This window comes from Heptranchias perlo, chromosome 8 (genome assembly GCF_035084215.1).
Source record: "Heptranchias perlo isolate sHepPer1 chromosome 8, sHepPer1.hap1, whole genome shotgun sequence".
Lineage (NCBI taxonomy): Eukaryota > Metazoa > Chordata > Chondrichthyes > Hexanchiformes > Hexanchidae > Heptranchias > Heptranchias perlo.
This window is the reverse complement of record NC_090332.1, coordinates 19024998-19042047: the sequence shown is the minus strand read 5'-3', so window position 1 is coordinate 19042047 and position 17050 is coordinate 19024998. Positions and strand designations below refer to the sequence as shown.

General features: G+C 41.4%; 1 protein-coding gene across 2 annotated transcripts in view; it reads left to right on the top strand.

Moving 5' to 3' along the window:
- The window catches only part of ppp1r21 (protein phosphatase 1, regulatory subunit 21), a 64324-nt gene that overhangs the window by 18753 nt on the left and 28521 nt on the right, over positions 1-17050 (top strand). For both annotated transcript variants that reach the window (XM_067988742.1, XM_067988741.1), the window contains exons 5-10: positions 1388-1552; positions 3610-3668; positions 3765-3859; positions 6364-6416; positions 11073-11222; positions 14110-14211. In XM_067988742.1, the coding sequence (XP_067844843.1) occupies positions 1388-1552; positions 3610-3668; positions 3765-3859; positions 6364-6416; positions 11073-11222; positions 14110-14211 (624 nt within the window). The remainder of the gene's footprint in view (positions 1-1387; positions 1553-3609; positions 3669-3764; positions 3860-6363; positions 6417-11072; positions 11223-14109; positions 14212-17050) is intronic.

Sequence of the window (17050 nt, the reverse complement as noted above, 5' to 3'; positions counted from 1 at the left end):
TCTGCAAGTTTTCCCTTGCGGCATAACTTACTTGGCAGTACACAGACCAGTCAGCTGAGGCTTTCATAAAAGGCTTTAAATCAATTTCTGTAGTGACTGGGGAGCTTGTATACCATGCTGGCACAATAACTCACCCCATGTCTTCCTTAAATTTTTTTTGGGAGGCAAGGTGGAATGTTGTTTTGTCTCCCACCAATGCTGCTGGTCTAGCCATATCTAATACTTGTGTCAACAGCTCCTGCAATGCCCTTGTGCCTAAAGGCCACACTTGGTATAGCACTAAGGCATACAGATAAGAAGGCTCCATGTTCAATTCCTGGCTAGTGGTAAGTTCTCTTCTGAAACCATTTGCTGTGATTCCTTTCTCTCTGCTTTCAAAGGCCTTCTTAAAAACCCATCTCTTCAACCATACTTTTGGTCTCTTATTATTTTAATCCCCTTCTTCCCAATTGATTCTTTTCCTGCATGGTATCCACCTCCTCACCGTGCAAAGTTCTTTTGAGATGTTCTTTAACATGATAATCCCTATATAAATGCATGTTTGCTGTTTGGATGCTTCAGTTGGCCTCGTTGCCCTTCACCCCGGGAGGGGAGAAAATATCATTTAGGTTTTCTTCTCAAGATCCTTATTTAGCGACTGCTGCTGGAAACTGAAAGTTTGTACCTTGTATGAGGACACAATCGGGCTTAGTTATGATGTACTATACAGTCATATAGCCTGCTGGCATGCACTGTCTAGGTTTACACATTAAGACTGGGCAAGATTCAAGAGGTGCCCATGGAAGCTTGCCCCAATGTAACTCAGTATTTTCTGCAGAGGAGGAGGTGGGAGGGGTAAAAAGTTCTGTATCGATTGAGACAGATGAATATTGTTTCCCGGTTGGTTTGGCTGTCCGCATGGAGAGCATTTTCCTGATGACACCCTTCCTCATTTTCATATTGGGGCTGAGTATAATGGCTACAAAGATTGCTGTGCAGCTATTTGGGCAATTTGAGAAGTGAAATATATCTCGGATAACTCACCTGCATACTAATGTAACAGATACTGGGGTAATGTTCAAAATATCAATTTTTGGGAGCTTTTTGTGAAGTATTCCATTAAATTTGACAGGGCAGTTTTCATACAAATTCCCAGTTGAATCCCAGGTATAAAACATTTGGTATCAAAGGTCTCAGTTGAAGCACAAACTCCAGGAGTTTTAAAAAAATAATTGAAACACTTATTTTAGAGTTGGCTTTACTGATGAGATAGGACACAAAAGTTTGAAACATGTGAAAAACATGGTGCAAGGAAAGATGTTCAACCCAACTGTATTACTATAATTAAACCAACCCATAAAATCTGAGTATTTGTGTGTGATTTCTTTATATTTCCTTAAATATACAGGTACAAGAAGCTCAAGAGAAACATAGACAAATTGAAACTGACCTCCGAGAACGATTAGTGGTCCTGGAGAGAGATACCATGCAACATCATGCTGTGGTTAATGACTTGAAGCAGAAGTACCTGGACACCACAGAAAAACTTCAAAATGACAAAGCAAATTTAGAGGTTAGACTTTTCATCACTTTTTTTGAGGGTGAGATTTCATCTTCAGGTATCTTTCCCTTTTTTTAAAAAGCTCGTCCCTCACTATGTACCAACTTTGAGAAGGAATTTGGTGCACAGAAGTGTAAGACAGCAGTGTAGGGGCTGTTTTTTTGCTCCTCTCCAGGAGAAATGAAAGACCTCCTGCAGTGTTGCATAGATGGTATCTTAAGAATTCCACAGCAGCTTGCAACATTTTTCAGTTAACGAGCTTCTGTTCTCAAAGTGTTGCACTGTGGTTTCAAAGCAACTAGAGAAGAAGCCACCTATCGTTTGCAGAATAATGTGGGGCTGAGGAAGGAGAGATTTTGTTTTCTAAAAGAATAAAAAAAATTTTTTAAACTTTGCAGAAGTTGGCAAATATTAAGTTTTTATTTTGTGTATTGCTTAGTGACTATAAGATAGTTACTCTTACTGATGATGTGGAGATGCAGGTGATGGACTGGGGTGGACAAATGTAAGGACTTGCACAACACCAGGTTATAGTCCAACAGTTTTATTTTAAATCACAAACTTTCGGAGCTTACCTCCTTCGTCAGGTGAGTGACGAAGGGGGTAAGCTCCGAAAGCTTGTGATTTTAAAATAAAACTGTTGGACTATAACCTTTGTAAACAATTTTACAACACCAAGTTATAGTCCAGCAATTTTATTTTAAATTCACAAGCTTTCGGAGGCTTCCTCCTTCGTCAGGTGAATGATGTGAAAATCATTTTCACATCGTTCACCTGACGAAGGAGGAAGCCTCCGAAAGCTTGTGAATTTAAAATAAAATTGCTGGACTATAACTTGGTGTTGTAAAATTGTTTACAATTGTCAACCCCAGTCCATCACCGGCATCTCCACATCAGGACTATAACCTGGTGTTGTGCAAGTCCTTACATTACTCTTACTGAGGATTTTAAATGCGATCCTAACTGAGCAAAATCCTAAACAACTTATAACAGTCACGTAAACCTAGGTGAGTCTGGAGGTGACAAAGACATGGATGAGAGTTTCAGCAGCAGAAGAGCTGAGGTAGAAACGGAGGTGGGTGATGTTAGAGGTGAAAGTAAGGGGTCTTTGTGATGGAGTTGGATGTTGAGCTTGGAGTCGAATAGGTTGCTGAGGTGAACAACCTGAGACAGTGACTGTGGAGGGGGATGGAATTAGTGACCAGGGTGCTGAGTTTGTGGCGGAGGCCGAAGACGATGGCTTCGGGCTTCCCATTGTTTAACTAGAGGAAATTGCGGCTCATCCAAGCCTGCATGTTGGACAAATAATTTGACAGCACAGAGGCAGTGGAGCGGTCGGCAGATGTGCTGGAGAGATAGAGCTGGGTGTTGTCGGTGTCGAACCAGACCCTGTGTCTTCAGATGATGTTGCCAATGAGCAGCACATAGTTGAGGAAGAGGAGGAGGCCAAGGATAAATCCTTTAGCGATTCCTTAGGTAACAGTGTGAGGAAAGGAAGAGAAACCATTGCTGGAAATTCTCTGGTAATGATTGGATAGTTGAGTGGAACCAACAGAGGACAGGCCCACTGAGCTGGACAGCGGAGAAGAGGCTTTAGAGGAGGTTGGTGTGGTCTTTCGTGTCAAAGGCTGTAGAGAGGGCCAGGAGAGAGAACTTATGGCAACAGAGGATGTAATTTGTGACGTTGGTTAGAGCCATTTCACTAGTGTGGCAGGGGTGGAAACCTGATTGGTGAGATTAAAGCATGGTGTTGTAGGAAAGATGGGCGTGAATTTGGGAGGTGACAAAAACATTCAAGGACTTTGGAGCGGAAAGCAGGGTTGGAGATAGGGCGGTAGTTTGCAAGGACAGAGGGGTCAAGGGTGGTTTTTTTTTTAGGAGATGTGATGATGGCTTTGACAGGGAGGGCCACACTACCTGAAGAGAGGGAGCAATTTACAATGGCAGCTAGCATGGGGGCCAGGAAGGGAAGTTGGATGGTTATCTGCATGCACAAGTGAAATTTAAAAAATCTTTCCATTGGAAAGGATTCATAAACTTTTCTTATGGAATATGGAGTATTTTCACAGGTGAAATCACACTCATTGGAAAGAGAAGCAAAGGAATGTAGACTGCGGACAGAGGAATGGTAAGGCAGAGCTGTGCTACTTTGCTTGTAATTGCTGAAATTTTTGCAGTATTGCACATCTTATGAATCATTTCAAATTCATCTTTTTAAATGCAGCCAGCAGCAGCTAAAGAGTATTCATGCTGATCTAAGCAGCCGATTGGACCAGTCAACCAGTATCATTCAAGAAAAAGTACCTTTCAATGATACAAGTTAGTATGTCTCCTTCCTGTGCAATTTAGCATTTGTAATTGCTCTTCTATAACAACATGATTGTTTCAGCATATTAAATTCCTTACTAAGGCTGGTGCAATTGTCGACCTATAAATAACACCTTGTTACAGCCACTTGCTTGTTGCAACAATGATTAGGCGGTTGTGAATTTTATTTCTATTGCGATTAAATTAGTAAGTAGTGTTATCGGGACCATCATGTGTCTTCTGGGAAAATCCTATTCTAAATCTCCAACTTTTGCGATTCCACCTGTTTTTAAATATGAAGTTGTTTTACGTGGTTTATTGAAGATAGGAGGATATATATTTTCAATACATTAATCTATCATGTACCAGATAGACATGTATTGGGACATGCAACTTCAAAAAATAAATTGATTTTACACCTTGCTGCTCCATTACTGCCCCCTCAAGCAGATTCTCCTGCAAACATTTCTCCCAAATGTTTCTCAAGACAAGATCCCACACCTCCAAGTTTTGTGAGGAATTGCCCCATTTCCTCAACCATGAGTGTGACCTGTCTGGTATGTTGTAAACATTCATTCCCATTGAATAATGTTGAGAGTTCCTTCCCTTCCCTGCTCTTATTCTTTTCCTGAAGCTAGTGACTCATGAGGAATATAGTTTTATGGGTGTGACACTCTGGCAGCTCACTCAGGTGACTACAAGTTGAGCTGTTTATTAGAATTGCTTTCATAGCTGAACCCGGTAATGCTCTCAGCTGATGTCCACATATATACACATATCCAGCAGGGATCATTGGATATATGTCCTCTGGGCCCAAGGTGACTAATGCAGCACAGACCAAGGATCAAACCTAGGGCCTACAATGTATTTTTGCTGTTTTCCCCCTCAACCTCTGCAGAGGATGTTAATTACTTGCTGATCTATGGTTCCACAAGTGCCAGTTGCCCTCCAGTACCTTGCCCAAAAGGCCATTCTTCATGTGTGAGTCTTGGTAGTGATGTTGGCAGGCTCTTCAACTGTGATGGGCATCAAAGTGACCCTGATCCTGTACTCGCCTGATATTCACGTGTATTTTTGGTAGGGGATATGAGATGATCATGCGCAGAAACCTTGGATGACTTTATTCTCCCTAACTAAGGGTACTGAAACCAATTGTGCCCTTTCCCGTGTTGCAGCTGAAATTAGTTAACTTAGCACAGATTAGGGAATCAAACCTGGGACGATCTTGATCTGTATGGCTTAGCTAATTATGGGTTGACAAGGAGCCCAAATACTAGATTCTACTATCAAATCCACAGTACTTTTTAAAAAAAAACAATAAATGTTCCAGCATGTTTGTTAGTTGGGTGACAGCTGAGTAAGTATTTTGTTATGTCTTGTGTCTGCATCAGCCCTCTGTATCTAGTTCCAAAATGTAAAACACTGGAATGTTCTTTTGTCATGCTAGACGTATGGTCTGGTTATTACATGATTACCAGCCTTGCAAGGTTATTATTTGATTTTTGAGTAGTGCTGAGTTAAATATCTGTTTACAGATCAAAGTTAAATCCTCATTGAAATGTCTTCAATGGCAGCAGCTGACACTTGAGAGAGAATCTGAGGGTGGGGGCAATAAGCGAGCCATTTTTGGGGGAATTTAGTTGCTGATGTTAATGGGGTGAATTGAGGGGCTGAGAACAGTTAATGGGTCAGGATTATAATAATGAAAAAAAACTCAAGCTAAGCAAAACTTGTAACTACTTCACGGAAGAGTTTTAGAAATAAAAACAGGAAATGTACAGCATGTTCAGCATCTGAAAGCAAATTCTGGGTTAATTTTTTGTGCGGAACCCTTCATCAGAAACATTTACCAATTGTTCTCTTTCAGTTGCTGACTGACCTGTTTATTTACAGCATTTTCTGTTTTTTAATTCACTAAGTTGTGGCTTCTAGTACAGGAGATGAAAATGATCTGAGGGAAGTCCTGTTTGTTGACTTTATGTAATGGTTTGGATGGGTTGAATGGCCAGTTTTTGTTCCTACCTTGTGTTTCATAAAATAAAGACTTGAGAAAAATTATAGATTTGTGCTGCCAGTAAAAATAAATGGGGCAGACCTAATATGAGGTGAACATCAAATCCCATAGTACATTTAACAACACTAGTTTGGTGTGACTTAGTAGTACTAGAATAGTTTTTATTCGATCAATTGCAGCTGTATTTGTGCTGGTACATGCAAGTGCCTAACACCAATGATAGCTGATGTATACATATACAATAAAACCTCGTTAATGGCTTATCTGACCTCCATGAGTGTTAACTCGATTTTGCTGATGCTTCATTGCCTATTTTGTGTCTCATCCAGTGCATAGACCTGTTCTCATCTGTGTTCTTGCTAGCTGTCATGAGTTTTAGAGTTGATCGCTTGGACTGCAAGGAATGCAGTGGAAATGCAGGTTGAAATTTAGATTGCATCTCCTGTTTTCAGTGTTTTTTAATGCTTAAAATCTACTCCTCTAACATCTCATTTCTATATAGGGCTTGCAGAGTACAACACATTGGATGTACCTGTACATGATAGGAGGCATCAGGTGAGTAACCTAGAAATGGGTGGTGGGAAATGTTTAGTGGAGACTTTAAGCTTCTGAAGACTGCTATTGCTGTTCCACCAAAAGTCAACTTTAAATCTGTTGGTTAGCAATTTACATTAATTTTATTCAGTGTAGTTCAGCATTATTTGAAGGTTAAATTTTAGAAATTGTGTTTTGAAAGCTAGAAAACACATGCAGTACTCTAAACGGTTAGACAACAACTGACTCTATTTTATGTTTGATACAACGTAGAATGCAGTCTGTGAAGAATTTTGAGGTTGTTGAAAAATTGTGAAATTATCCTATTTTGCTAAATAAACCTTCAAGCTTACTTTTTAACTTGAATTTTAAATTCCATAAATCAACTTAAATGACTTGCTGCTCCTCCTGACCTCTTTGGTTATCCAAGGTTCAGTTCAGGATTTGATGTGATTAACATGTAATTGCCTCTGACAATTGAATAATTATTACTTTGGGGATCAGGGTTGGGCCTGTGGTTCGTCTGTTTCCATTCCTAATCCCAAATCATTTTGTTCAATAAAATGCCCCCACTATTACTGAGAATAACAAAAATCACGCCTTAGTTTCTATTTTTTGAACCACAAAACTGAACTTTGGAACTTATTTTATGCTCCATGACAGAATTAGTAAATTATGAATGTCCGTCACAGTCCAATAAGTTCCCTTTTACTTTTTGAGAAATGATTTGTAAATGACATAGCAGTCTAGTGGACTAGAATCAGTTCTCTTTCCACAACCCCTAATCAATGTGGCTTTGAACATCTGTTTCCTCTGTAGCTTAGCCAACAAAAATATGCTTGTGGAATCAGATGAACAATACAGCGGGTACCTCGAGGCCTAAAGGATAAGGCCTCGATCAACAGTGTTGTGCACATAACTTGAGAAGAAATAACTGCACTAATTGCATAAGTGACATGTAAAGGAAATTTGTGAAGGCAGGCCATAATTTTACAGTTATTCTTTGAAGAGGAGCCAACATGACATCCGTGTCACCAATATTCTGACCCATTCATGTATTGTCATAACCTGGATCATCTGTAGGTTTTGGAACACCTTCCATAATGCCAAATTAATGAGTCTGGTTAAAATATCCATATTTATTAAGACTTATGGCAGGAAAAAGTGCCTTTTTAACTGCTCTACAGTTCATTTTGGTGATTCCTGTCTGATCAAGTATGGGTGTGAGGCACTAGTTTCAAACTGTGGAGGCTTGCCCCTGAATGTGCACTTGTAATGTAATAGGACTCTCTTGTGCAGCAGTACGTTTTTTGTAACCTGGTAATCCACATTGTTATGTAGATACTATAAATGCAGGAAACCATCACAGTGTTGAAGATTGAAGAGTGGATTTGCAGAGTAACTTTTCGTAAAACATTTTTAAAATAACTTTTTTGTAATCAAACTTAATTTTTCTACTTGCGAAAGGAAATTTCTAGCTTCCCCATGCTTTGAGAACTGACTTGTTAACTCCTGAATATGAGCAAATCTGAAACTTATTAGAGAACTCGATGAACCGAATGGCCTCCTTCCGTGCTGTAGCCTTTCTATGATTCTATGAACTCTAGCTTATGCTGTAAAAAGTTTGGGACTAAATTACAGGGTAGTAACCATACTCAGTTGGCCTCAATAACACATGGTTTATAAATATCATGTACTGTATGATTGAGTCTTGTTCCCGGTACCTGTTTTGGATGATGCCGCGCACATGGCTTTCATTTTGAATGTTCATTTAAAATTGAAACTTTTTTGCTGGTTTCGGATACAACTTCAGTGCTCTGTGATGTGAAGGCAATGTTTATATTTTTTTTTAAAGTGATTTTTGTTTTTGTTTGTCAAGGTGAAGAACATCTGTGCAGATTAAATGTTTTCCCCAAAATATTTCTCCATTCCTGGCTCCCACTGTTAACATTAAGTATTCTTAGGTCAGATGTAGGCAGGGCCCCTAAAATTCAGCAGCACTTCAAGGCTAATTTCTGAGGGAAGCTCAACCAAATTCTGTGGCTAGAAATTCTTCGAATTTGTCCCACATTGGGGTACATCAAATTTATTAACTTATATATAGGAATTGTTTATTTTACTGAATATAAAATACAGAATTAATCTCTGAAGGCATAGCTGAAGAGAGACAAGCCACTTGAAACAAAAGAACAAAAACTGGAGTGGGGAAAAACCTCTCTTGCAAAACTCTGATTATACAGAAGCACCTAGAGAGAATCTGAACAGGTCAGCAGGAGAATAAATGTCTAGCCCTTTAATATTCTTGGCCTGGACAGACTCCGGTGAGCTTCAGGAAGAAATAAGGGAGGAATGATTCCCTGTGCAATTGTACAGTTGGCTCAGTCATACTCTTAACGCCCTATCTAATCCCATCCATCTCTCTGTTTCGCTGACCTACATTGGCTTGTGGTCTGGGAACACCTTGATTTTTAAAATTCTCATCCTTGTTTTCAAATCCCTCCATGGCCTCACCACTTCCTATCTCAGTAACCTCCTACAACCCTCCAAGATCTCGCCGCTTCTCCAATTCTTGCCTCTTGCGCATCCCCGATTTTAATCGCTCCATCGTTGGCAGCTGTGCCTTCAGCTGCCTAGGCCCTAAGCTGTGGAATTCACTCCCAAATCTGCTCCGCCTCTCTGCTCCTTAATGATGCTCCTTAAAACCTACCTCTTTGAACAAGCTTTTGGTCACCTGTCCTAATACCTCTATGTGGCTCAGTATCAAATTTTGTTTGATAACTGTCCTATGAAGTGCCTTGGGACGTTTCACTACGTTAAAGGCGCTATATAAATGCAAGTTGTTGTTGAACCCCTCTCTCCATCTTTAAACAAAAGTAGTTAACATCATCTCTTTGACCAAGTTTTTGATCACCATTCCTAATCTCTCCTTTCTGGCTTGACACCTATTTTTCCTTATACCTATTTGCAAAGCACCTTGCGATGTTTCTTGGATCAATGGTGCTATATAAATGCTGGTTGTAGCAATCGATGATAGACTTACCTGACTTGCTGAGCTTCTCCAGCATTTTCTGTATTTGTTTCAGGTTTCCAGCATCTGCATTATTTTGCTTTTGACAGAGATAGAGGGATTGATATAGACTTTTTTTGGTGTATCATAAGGAGTTTAAATGGTCAATTGAAATTGCCCTGATCTTGAAATTCTTTCAAAGATTTTGTTCCAAAGCTGCTACTTTCTCTGCTGCTTCAATTGTAAACCTGACAAATTTGTGGAAACAAACACTATTCTAAGATTGACATTCATGCTGTAAAACTGTAAAGAGCATTTTTTTCTTTTATAAATTATAGGAAAATTGAGTAGGCCAATTTAGCCCCTCAAGCATGTCATTCAATGAGATCATGGCTAATCTGTGACCTAACACCGTATACCTGCCTTAGCCCCATATCCCTTAATATCTTTGGTTAACAAAAATCTATCAATCTCAGATTTAAAATTAACAATTGAGCTAGCATCAACTGCTGTTTGTGGAAGAGAGTTCCCAACTTCTGGCACCCTTTGCGTGTAGAAGTGTTTCCTAACTTCACTCCTGAAAGTCCTGGCTCTAATTTTTAAGGTTCTGTCCCCTAGTCCTAAACTACCTAACCAGAGGAAATAGTTTCTCTCTATCTACCCCATCAGTTCCCCTTAATATCTTGAAAACTTTGATCAAATCACCCCTTGATCTTCTACGTTCCAGGGAATACAACCCTATTTTGTGTAATCGCTCCTCATAATTTAGCCCTTGGAGTCCAGGTATCATTTTAGTAAATCTACGCTGCACTCCCTCCAAGGCCAATGTTTCCGTTCTAAGGTGCGGTGCCCAGAACTGAACACAGTACTGCAGGTGTGGTCTAACCAGGGCTAAATAAATAGATGAATAGTTGAGGCCCCAACACAGATCTCTGAGACACCACTAGTCACATCCTGCCAATTTGAGTACCTGCCCATTATCACCACGCTCTGTCTCCTGTCGCTCAGCCAATTTCCTAACCAGGTCAATAATTTGCCCTCAATTCCATGAACTTCAACTTTAGCTAACAGTCTCTTATGAGGGACTTTATTGAATGCATTCTGGAAGTCCATATAAACAACATCCATAGACATTCCTCTGTCCACTACTTTAGTCACCTCTTCAAAAAATTCAAACAGGTTTGTCAGGCATGACCTACCCTCTACAAATCGATGCTGGCTCTCTTTGATCAGCTGAAAATTTTCAAGGTTGCATTTCATCCAAATCAAGAACGTCTACGGTTATTAGCACCTGATGGAAATGAATAGAACATCATCTCAGTAGCTCGAGGGTGCAGTCCCCATTTGAGTCCTACAGATCAGGAAAATCCCTGAGTTCAATCCCTGGTCTATGACGAGTTAGCTGATGTCATTTGGGCAATACTGCTGATCCCTGTATAGACACTCCTACTGAAAATGTGTGTGTGTTGGAACAGCTCAGGCTGAAGTTCAGCTAGGATGCCCTTCATAGTCGGATAGCTTATCACCATTCTCTGTTGAGGCTCAAATGTGGATAGTGGCCATGGGGTACGGGGGAGGGGGAGGAAGAGAATGAAAAGTACTGAATTAGTGTTATATAAAACTAACTACCATACAATATCCTACATAAAGAACCGTGTGTTCAATTTCAGCTAAAAGCTCGGGATGTTAATGGACAGGCACTGGCTTTTCTTCGAGATTTGGTGGGAGCATTGCTAAACCTTCATACCTATACTGAGCAAAGGATTCAGATCTACCCCATTGACTCTGCAACTGACACTATATCTCCTTTGAACCAAAAGGTATGTTTTATTTCTTAGGAAATTGCTGAATCTAATGGTGGGGATAAAAAGCAACTTTAATTTAAGCATACCCTTTGATATGTTGCCAGTAAAGACTTTGGACATAGCATAATCATATAAGTTCCAGAAGTTTTTTGCATAATGTTATATCCTTGGCTTATGGCTAAAAACTACATCCACAAAATTCTCGCAGCAGAGGGAGAATTATACCAGATTGCAGCTTTAGTAGAGATTGTCAATACAGGTTCCTCATATGAACAGGAAGTAGTGAGAGAGATTGGGAATATCTAAAGAGGGAAAAACTTCCTTTTTAAATAAAAAGGGAGAGGCTTCAAACATTTTGTAAAAGTAAAACAGCAAATGCTGTTAATCTGAAATAAAAGCAGAACATTCTTATAATGCACAATAGGTCAATGAGCATCTATGAGAAAGATAAATTGATATTTTGGGTATACCATTTCAGAAGTTTTTATTGGAGAAGGGTTATGGGCACATTGGTTGGTTGTAAAACATTTTCTATCCAGATTGCGAATAGGTATGAGTCAGTTATAAGGCAACAAGAAATTCAAGCAGCACCAAAAATGCCGTCTGAAATCTGAGATGGAAATGTGGTCTTCTAACTTTTTTGGGTTTTTTTCCCTCCCACAAACTATTGCAACCTGAGCAAATCTTGTTCAATTGTCATTGCTGCTCCAACTTGATAGCTGGATATTCTGGCATGGAAATTTAAGTGGAGTTTTTTAAAAAGTTATTTGTTACAAGTAACTTTAGGAACCTGGAGGCATTAATGCTGATTTTATATTCGATACTAGCAGATCTCCCATAGCAATGTTCGCAGTGTCAGATGATGCACTGTTTTTCTAAGGATAACAGTGTTGTAACATATTGTGCACAATTTATTATTCTGTCACAAAGGTGGAACTGTCAGTTTAAGGCCGCAAAGTCTCGGGTCAATCAGAAAATTTCAGATTGGTCAGGGAACTTTGCAGATTGGGAAGTATTTGTAATCTTCAGGCTCCAGGTCAGTGACTGACTTTCTTTATTTTCAAAGATTGTCTTGTATCTGTAACAAAGTGTGATGTCTGAAATGTTTCTATATTTTGCTAGGGGAGGGAAAGCACGTACTTTTTAAAAAAAAATTATGTCTCCGTGAAGTTCTTTGGGATTTTTTTTTATGTTGAAGTCTCTGTATAAATCCAGGTTGTTGTTTCTGCTGCCCCTCTTGTGTATTAAGTTTGTAGCTGCATTACGCTGTCCTGTTGCGTGGTAGGATGTGAGCTTATATGTGTGATTCCCCTCATGGGAAATTCTCAATTACGAAGAAGTTTGAGGGTACAAGAACTATTATGCCAGGTGGCAAAATTGGAGGGCGTGCTGCCCTATGTTGTGCTTATACTTTTGGGCTGAAGAATGTTGGGATGAGGTTGCCTGCCTGCCCTCTGAACTCCACCAGCAACCTTTTTAAAAAGTAAAAATAAATAAATATATCTGGGCCTCCTGTGGTCATGATGCTGCCTGCCGCCAGCTTTCAATGGCAGGATTGAGAATGTACAGTCTTTAGTTGGCCCATAGTTAGTGGCGTACGTATCTAGATATCTAGTTCACCTTCTGCCATCCTGGTAGCCGCATGATACAATGATAATGGAGTTGTTGACGTATTTTAGCAATAAATCTCTACCAATTAGTCTAAAACAAACCCAGACATGACACCAGGGAAACCCCAGTGGTGGAGAGCTTTAGGAACCATAGGTTCAAAGTCACTCCCAAGCATACTACACTTCATAGAATGATACAGCACAGAAGGAGGCCATTTGGCCCATCATGTCTGTGCTGGCTCTTTGAAAGAGCTATCCAATTAGTCCCATTCCCCTGCCCTTTCCCCTTAGCCCTGCAAATGTTTCCCCTTCAAGTATTTATCCAATTCCCTTTTGAAAGTTACTATTGAATCTGCTTCCACCACCCTTTCAGCATTCCAGATCATAACTCGCTGCATAAAAAAATTCTCCTCAGCTCGCATCTGGTTCTTTTGCCAATTACCTTAAATTTGTGTCCTCTGGTTACCGACCCTTCTGTCACTGGAAAGAGTTTTTCTTTATTTACTCTATCAAAACCATTCATGATTTTGAACATCTCTATCAAATCCCCCCTTAACCTTCTCTGCTCCAAGGGGAACAACCCCAGCTTCTCTAATCCCTCCATGTAACTGAAGTCCTGCATCCCTAGTACCATTCTAGTAAATCTCCTGTGCACCCTCTCTAAGGCCTTGACATCCTTCTTAAAGCGCGGGGCCCAGAATTGAACACAATACTCCAGCTGAGGCTTAAGCAGTGATCTATAAAGGTTTAGCATAACATCCTTGCTTTTGTTCTCTAGGCCTGTTTATAAAGCCAAGAATCCCGCATGCTTTTTTAACAGCCTTCTCAACTTGTCCTGCCACCTTCAAAGATTTGTGTACATACACCCACAGGTCTCTCTATTCCAGCACCCCCATTAGAATTGTACCATTTAGTTTATATTGCCTCTCCTCATTCTTCCTACCAAAATGCATCACTTCATACTTACCAGAGGTCATCTCTCAAATTACCAAGATAATTGAAGAAAACGGGGAAAGAGCAGAATGGCGTAGTGAGCTCCGATGTCAATCTAGCAGTAACATTGGCCACATAGTCTTTCTGTGGTGAAATTTCTATGATTCTGATTGTGATTTTTTTTTTTTATAAAGGCTACACTTTTGATTCTGTGATATAATTACAAAGGCTGCGCTTGTTCTGTTGTGTTTTCTGTGAAGTACCAGAATATTTGATAGAATTCTAAGTAAAGTGATGCCACTTAATAGAGTTTTACTCCATATCCAAGTATACACATATTTTCTTTTCCCTTTTTTCAGTTTTCCGAATACCTGCATGAAAATGCCTCTTACGTTCGTCCCCTAGAGGAAGGGATGTTGCACCTATTTGAGAGCATCACTGAAGAAACTGTTACTATACTGGTAAGTTTACTAAAGATGGCTTAAATAAAGATATGTTAATCCAAGGGTACGGTAGCATAGTGGTTATGTTACTGGGTTAGTAATCCAGAGGCCTGGACTAAAATCCAGAGTCATGAGTTCATGAGTTCAAATCCCGCCACGGCAGCTGGCGAATTTAAATTCAATTAATTAATTAAATTCAATTAATTAAATAAAAATCTGGAATTAAAATACTAGTATCAGTAATGATGGCCATGAAACTACCGGATTGTCGTAAAAACCCATCTGGTTCACTAATGTCCTTTAGGGAAGGAAGCCTGCCGCCCTTACCCGGTCTGGCCTATATGTGACTCCAGACCCACAGCAATGTGGTTGATTCTTAATTGCCCTCTGAAATGGCCCAGCAAGCCACTCAGTTGTAAAATCTCGCTACGAAAAGTCAGAATAAGAATAAAACCGGACGGACCACCCGGCATCGGACCACTAGGCACCGGACACGACAACGGCAAAACACCAAGCCCAGTCGACCCTGCAAGGTCCTCCTTACTAACATCTGGGGACTTGTGCCAAAATTGGGAGAGCTGTCCCACAGACTAGTCAAGCAACAGCCTGACATAGCCATACTCACAGAATCATATCTTTCAGCCAACGTCCCAGACTCTTCCATCACCATCACCGGCAGGACAGACCCACCAGAGGTGGCGGTACAGTGATATACAGTCAGGAGGGAGTGGCCCTGGGAGTCCTCAACATTGACTCTGGACCCCATGAAATCTCATGGCATCAGGTCAAACATGGGCAAGGAAATCTCCTGCTGATTACCACCTACCGTCCTCCCTCAGCTGATGAATCAGTCCTCCTCCATGTTGAACACCACTTGGAGGAAGCACTGAGGGTAGCAAGGGCACAAAATGTACTCTGGGTGGGGGACTTCAATGTCCATCACCAAGAGTGGCTCGGTAGCACCACTACTGACTGAGCTGGCCGAGTCCTGAAGGACATAGCTACTAGACTGGGCCTGCGGCAGGTGGTGAGCGAACCAACATGAGAGAAAAACTTACTTGACCTCGTCCTCACCAATCTACCTGTCGCAAATGCATCTGTCCATGACAGTATTGGTAGGAGTGACCACCGCACAGTCCTCGTGGAGATGAAATCTCGTCTTCGCACTGAGGACACCATCCGACGTGTTGTGTGGCACTACCACTGTGCTAAATGGGATAGATTCAGAACAGATCTAGCAGCTCAAAACTGGGCATCCATGAGGTGCTGTGGGCCATCAGCAGCAGCAGAATTGTATTCCAGCACAATCTGTAATCTCATGGCCCGGCATATCCCTCACTCTACCATTACCAACAAGCCAGGGGATCAACCCTGGTTCAATGAGGAGTGTAGAAGAGCATGCCAGGAGCAGCACCAGGCGTACCTAAAAATGAGGTGCCAACCTGGTGAAGCTACAACTCAGGACTACATGCATGCTAAACAGCAGAAGCAACATGCTATAGACAGAGCTAAGCGATTCCACAACCAACGGATCAGATCAAAGCTCTGCAGTCCTGCCACATCCAGTCGTGAATGGTGGTGGACAATTAAACAACTAACTGGAGGAGGAGGCTCTGCAAACATCCCCATTCTCAATGATGGCGGAGTCCAGCACGTGAGTGCAAAAGACAAGGCTGAAGCGTTTGCAACCATCTTCAGCCAGAAGTGCCAAGTGGATAATCTATCTCAGCCTCCTCCCGATATCCCCACCATCACGGAAGCCAGTTTTCGGCCAATTCGATTCACTCCACGTGATATCAAGAAACGGCTGAGTGCACTGGATACAGCAAAGGCTATGGGCCCCGACAACATCCCAGCTGTAGTGCTGAAGACTTGTGCTCCAGCACTAGCTGCGCCTCTAGCCAAGCTGTTCCAGTACAGCTACGACACTGGCATCCACCCGACAATGTGGAAAATTGCCCAGGTATGTCCTGTCCACAAAAAGCAGGACAAATCCAATCCGGCCAATCACCGCCCCATCAGTCTACTCTCAATCATCAGCAAAGTGATGGAAGGTGTCGTCGACAGTGCTATCAAGCGGCACTAACTCACCAATAACCTGCTCACCGATGCTCAGTTTGAGTTCCGCCAGGACCACTCGGCTCCAGACCTCATTACAGCCTTGGTCCAAACATGGACAAAAGAGCTGAATTCCAGAGGTGAGGTGAGAGTGACTGCCCTTGACATCAAGGCAGCATTTGACCGAGTGTGGCACCAAGGAGCCCGAGTAAAATTGAAGTCAATGGGAATCAGGGGGAAAACTCTCCAGTGGCTGGAGTCATACTTAGCACAAAGGAAGATGGTAGTGGTTGTTGGAGGCCAATCATCTCAGCCCCAGGGCATTGCTGCAGGAGTTCCTCAGGGCAGTGTCCTAGGCCCAACCATCTTCAGCTGCTTCATCAATGACCTTCCCTCCATCATAAGGTCAGAAATGGGGATGTTCGCTGATGACTGCACAGTGTTCAGTTCCATTCGCAACCCCTCCGATAATGAAGCAGTCCGAGCCTGCATGCAGCAAGACCTGGACAACATCCAGGCTTGGGCTCATAAGTGGCAAGTAACATTCGCGCCAGATAAGTGCCAGGCAATGACCATCTCCAACAATTGTAAACAATTTTACAACACCAAGTTATAGTCCAGCAATTTTATTTTAAATTCACAAGCTTTCGGAGACTTCCTCCTTCCGAAGGAGGAAGTCTCCGAAAGCTTGTGAATTTAAAATAAAATTGCTGGACTATAACTTGGTGTTGTAAAATTGTTTACAATTGTCAACCCCAGTCCATCACCGGCATCTCCACATCATCTCCAACAAGAGAGA